Source organism: Gastrolobium bilobum, unplaced genomic scaffold (genome assembly GCF_033153095.1).
Source record: "Gastrolobium bilobum isolate Gb01-03AN ecotype WA unplaced genomic scaffold, APGP_CSIRO_Gbil_v1 utg20048, whole genome shotgun sequence".
In the NCBI taxonomy this organism is placed as follows: domain Eukaryota; kingdom Viridiplantae; phylum Streptophyta; class Magnoliopsida; order Fabales; family Fabaceae; genus Gastrolobium; species Gastrolobium bilobum.
Window position 1 is genome coordinate 177,398 of NW_026898170.1, and position 4,593 is coordinate 181,990.

Sequence of the window (4,593 nt, forward strand, 5' to 3'; positions counted from 1 at the left end):
GATGGAGACTGGATAGGTGAACTCTTCACTGTTATTTATTGTAATATAATTGACACTTGAGAAATGTAAACACAATTTTTGATATTTTCTTTCTCATACTTTCTCTATTATTTGATAAAATCCTATTCTGATTTTAATAATAAATTGTAGACTTTCATTTACTAACCTAAATTTCATACAATAATAAAGAATACTAAGAAGAAAATTTCATTGCAGAAGTGCATTAAACTGAATGGGCTTCTTTGCAGCCCAAACTGTCTTTGTTTCTTCTCAAAATATTTAGATGGCGTGGACACCACCTTGAGTACTCTTCCTGCTACTATAACCTTTGTCATGGCTAGTCTACAATCATAAAACCTTCATAGTATTATCATAACAGCCCTGACGTATTATCATAGTAATTGCTGATGTTACTTGGCAGATTAAATAATGGTAGGGTCACAAAATTTAAGTTTTACCATCTTTGCCTTCCACCATCACGATCACGATCACTTATGTAATAAAATAAAATAAAAAAAATAGTCACGTTTTTCAACTCTGGCATCAATCCTTAATTGATGCAAATACAAGTTCAGCAATACTATTCCACATTCAAGGAGCGCTCGAATACGACACTTAAAATATTACTCTTACATGTTAAATATTATATAATTACCTAGATAAAAATAATAAAGTATCACTTGAATTTAGTTGATATGATAAGATTTTTGACGACAGCGGTTGTTAGAAGGTTATTGAATGAGCTATATATTTGTTGAAAGCATATTACGTATGAGATTTTACTGGATTTGATATTTGGCATGATGGTCTTAGAAACAGTTGATATGAATGTCACACACTTCCCCAAAACTAACAAGTTTTCTTGCCTCACAAATAAACAAACAGTATGATGAAAGACTTGTAAGGGTTCCATAGTCCCACAAAAAGAATTCAGTGATAAAAACAACCAACCACACACCACCCATGTGAGTGGCGTGAATTCTCAGAAGAAAGATTCTGCTGGTGGGGGGGAACGCTGTTTGAACAGTTTGCCATCTTAAATGCATATATATGGAGTCAGTTGCTGATTTTATGCCTAAGTTTATTGCATAGCAGGCCCATGAGAAAAGGATGTTCTCAACAGTTCCCATTCCCAGCCCCTTCTTTTTCCTCATCACTTCCATCATCGCCCCCCCCCCCCCCAAAATAGTTCACCATAACCTCTTTTCTGTAGCCGAAAAGTCAAACAATTCTCCATTTGCTCTCAATTGAATCTTGAAAAACATATTCACAAGCCCAAAAAACAACCTTAAAAATAAGGACTATTCCAATTCCTGTCCTTTCCTAGCTTTTTTTTTTTTTACACGTATGATCCTATTCAGTCCTTTGAATCCTAAATTATTTTTAATTAGTACCTTCCTATTCTTAACGACTTAGCCATATATTCCAAGTAACATAGAATGTCTCAACGGACACATTTAATATCCAAATGATCCATTTCAATCTGGTTGGCTGACAAATTTAATTAACCAAAGGGATTTAATATAAAATATAGAATGGGGGGGTGTGTGAAGAACTTAACATGAAAATGAATATAAAGATAGAAGAAGGTTATACTTATAGTAATCAAATTAAATTATATTATTATTTTTATTAAGTTTGGAAAGGGGTCCCCATGTGAGAAAGAAAGGAAATCACAACAGAGATAGGTGATCTCAACAGAAGTGACGCAAGGTTAAACAGTCACAAAACTAAAGCAACTATCCTTTCTGTTTACCTCGAATGGCTTCTCAGTAATGTTGGACCACGCCTATATTGAGGAGTTTCCGGGAAAGTTTGCAGCTTTTTGTTCGGTTCTAACTTCGATCATGTGGCTCCTACCCCAAGGAAGTCAATAAATGGAGGTGGAATTGCATCTGGGGGGTCACTGTTCAGGGCTTGATCTCTGTGTTCTGCCACTGATGATAGTGAAGGTTCACTGGCCAATCTCTGTGCTCTTGATGCTGTGGAATTTGAGAAACTGTGAAAATTGTGATTGTTTGCCTCTTGTTGTTGCATTAGCATCACATATTGGGGATGATGATGAGGGTAAAAACCAGATTGTTGATGATGAGAATGAGGATGTGTATCACTTGGCCTATCCCACTGTCTTGTTTGGCTATAATACTCCCCCACCATGTCATTGCTTCTACCACCTGTATGTCCAACCAGAGGATAAAGTTAATTGCAGTCTGAAGCTATATATACCAAAAATGTGCTACATATGTTCAAGTTTGAGAAAGAGAGTGTGGCTTTGCTGCAACCCAAAGATAACTAAAGGAAGGGTTGCATCAATCACTGTTGTAACCAAAAAGATAGAAAAATAAGATATTTAACTTGATTGAACAGTAAGAAATAGTGTGTTTAAAAAGCCAAGGAAGGAAGCTTGGAACAAGAAGCCAGTAAGAAAGTTAGGAACAAAGGATTTAGAGATATGCTGGAGAGTATGGACACACCAGAGAAGAAATCAAGTGGTGTCGGTTGAGCATACAAGCCAATATGAGGAGGGGCCTGCTTGTTACTTGAGATTGCTTCTTTCCCAACAGTCATGTGGGGTGAACCATTCAAGCCATACTCAACCCCACCACTAGTTCCATGGAAAGATGCATATGGGAAACTAGCCATGTTATTGCTGAGTCCTCCTCCAATTGGAAGATCGAGACAATAGGGTGGTGGTTCTGTCCCTGTTGTGGCTGTGTCTCTAGAGACAAAGCTTGTATTTTCCTCCATTCTTCTGTAAACAGATTGGCTCAGCCTCCTCCTCCTGTAAGCACTGGATTGTTCTCTGTACTTTCTGGCCATTATAACATGCCAGTGATTCTTGACAGCATTATCTGTTCTTCCAGGGAAAAGCCTAGCAATCATGGCCCATTTGTTACCATAAATCCTATGTGCTTGCATTAGCCTCTCTTCCTCTTCTTCAGTGAATGCTCTCCTATTGATCCTCGGGTCCAACTGGTTGAACCATCTCAGCCTACAACTTTTGCCTTCAAATACCAAAAATATCAACAAAGTGAGTAAAGAGAAGAAAATGACACACCAACAAAAACATATTCAACTCATTTAATAAAAGGGACACCACCAAAAGAGAAAAGAGATCAAAGTTCTTTAAGAAAAAAGGAAGCAGAAGATTATACTAACTATATCCTTTTGCACTAGTTTTCAAACCTGATCTTCCTTCTAACTTTTCAGCTATCAGGTTCCAGTTCTGAGGCCCATAAAGAGCCACAAGTTCCTTGAGCTTGGAATCTTCTGCAGGCCTCCAATGTCCTCTTGCACATAGCTTGGAATGTCCCGTGTCTGCCTCTTTGCCAGTCACAGAATTCTCATTAGGGTTCTCTTCATTAAATCTAGCATTATGATTAATCTTGTCACTGTTTTCCCCAGCCCCACCACTACAATCAGACCCTTTACCCTCCACAACAACATCACTGTTAGGGTGTTCCTCAAAGCTTCTTCCAAGGCATTCCCTCACAAATGGCAATGCCCAGCTTGTAGTACCCCCGTTTTCCATCACAAAGCTCTTGGAGACATAGCAATCTTGAGATGAAGAAACACCATAGTTGGAACAAAGGGATAGAGAACCCAAGTCTGCATAAACCATTCCCATTGAAGGAGAAGTAGAAGAAGAATAAGAAGAGGAGGAAGTTGACGATGATGTGTATACAAGACTTGCTGGCCATGCCTTCATTTTCAATCTCACAGATGGATATAAAAGAATATTTTATGTGATAATGCAGGAGACTAACATAATAGCAAGGTTTGACAAGACATACAGTGAAGGTAGGAAGAAGAAGAAGAAGAAACCAAAAAAAGAGGAGTTTTTGCAGCAAGAAACTTAAAACAGATAAAGTGGTTTGAAGTTTTAAAACCTTTAACTGATACCTACACGGATTCTAATTTCTATTCTCCACTCATGGTCATGGTCTCTCTCTCAAATCAATCCATTGGTTCAATGAAGAAAGAAAGAGAGAGAGAGAGAGAGAGAGAGAGAGAGAGAGAGGTATGAAGTAGTTAAGTAGCCAGACTGACCCAATGACCCTGGCATCCTCATTTAACCAGTTCCTGTCATTATGTTACTATTTATTCTATTCTTTTTAACAAAATCACACCCTTCTTCACTCACACGTGTGAGAGTGAGAGACAGGGAGAAAACACTTTTTCTCTCTCTATCTCTATTCATTGGGAGTGCAGGGTCTTAGGCTGTCTGTCTCTCTCTAAATTGACAAGAAAGACACTAATGTGATGGGTGCTTACTTGGGCTTGTGAAGCAGCAGGGACATCTTTCTTTTCAAATGAGGGCTTTGCTTTGCTATTGCTAGTTTTCTACACAACGGAACAACCCTTGTCATCATCTTTCATATACACTACTAACTAATAAATTACCCTAGCAAACCTATTCAACACCTCACTCTCTCTGTCTGTCCCTATCACCGTCACCATCATCATCAGCATAAGGATCCCTGCATCAGTCTTGCTTCTGATTATGTTATGTTATTAACTGAACTTAATTGAAAGAGGGTTTAACCTTGGTTTCCGTTGAGTTAACCACTTTAAAGTAGACCTAACAAATAA

At 38.1% G+C, this 4,593-nt stretch overlaps 1 protein-coding gene across 1 annotated transcript; it reads right to left on the bottom strand.

The window, feature by feature from the left end:
* Positions 1-1,744: 1,744 nt before the first annotated feature.
* LOC133313513 (transcription factor MYB108-like) lies at positions 1,745-3,709 on the bottom strand. The gene is made up of 3 exons (XM_061514895.1): positions 3,187-3,709; positions 2,475-3,005; positions 1,745-2,174 (listed from the first exon to the last, which is right to left on the bottom strand). Exons 1-3 carry the CDS (start codon positions 3,707-3,709, stop codon positions 1,846-1,848), a joined length of 1,383 nt encoding a protein of 460 aa, XP_061370879.1. The 3' UTR covers positions 1,745-1,845.
* Between the last annotated feature and the right edge of the window lie 884 nt (positions 3,710-4,593).

Bases quoted from the DNA above. Each gene is read 5' to 3' on its own strand.
- LOC133313513 (XM_061514895.1), bottom strand. From the start codon at position 3,709: ATGAAGGCATGGCCAGCAAGTCTTGTATACACATCATCGTCAACTTCC. The intron at 3,006-3,186 runs GTTTGAAAACTA...TGGTATTTGAAG, and splicing joins AAAGTTAGAAGGAAGATCAG to GCAAAAGTTGTAGGCTGAGA. The intron at 2,175-2,474 runs GTGTGTCCATAC...TTGGACATACAG, and splicing joins ACCACTTGATTTCTTCTCTG to GTGGTAGAAGCAATGACATG.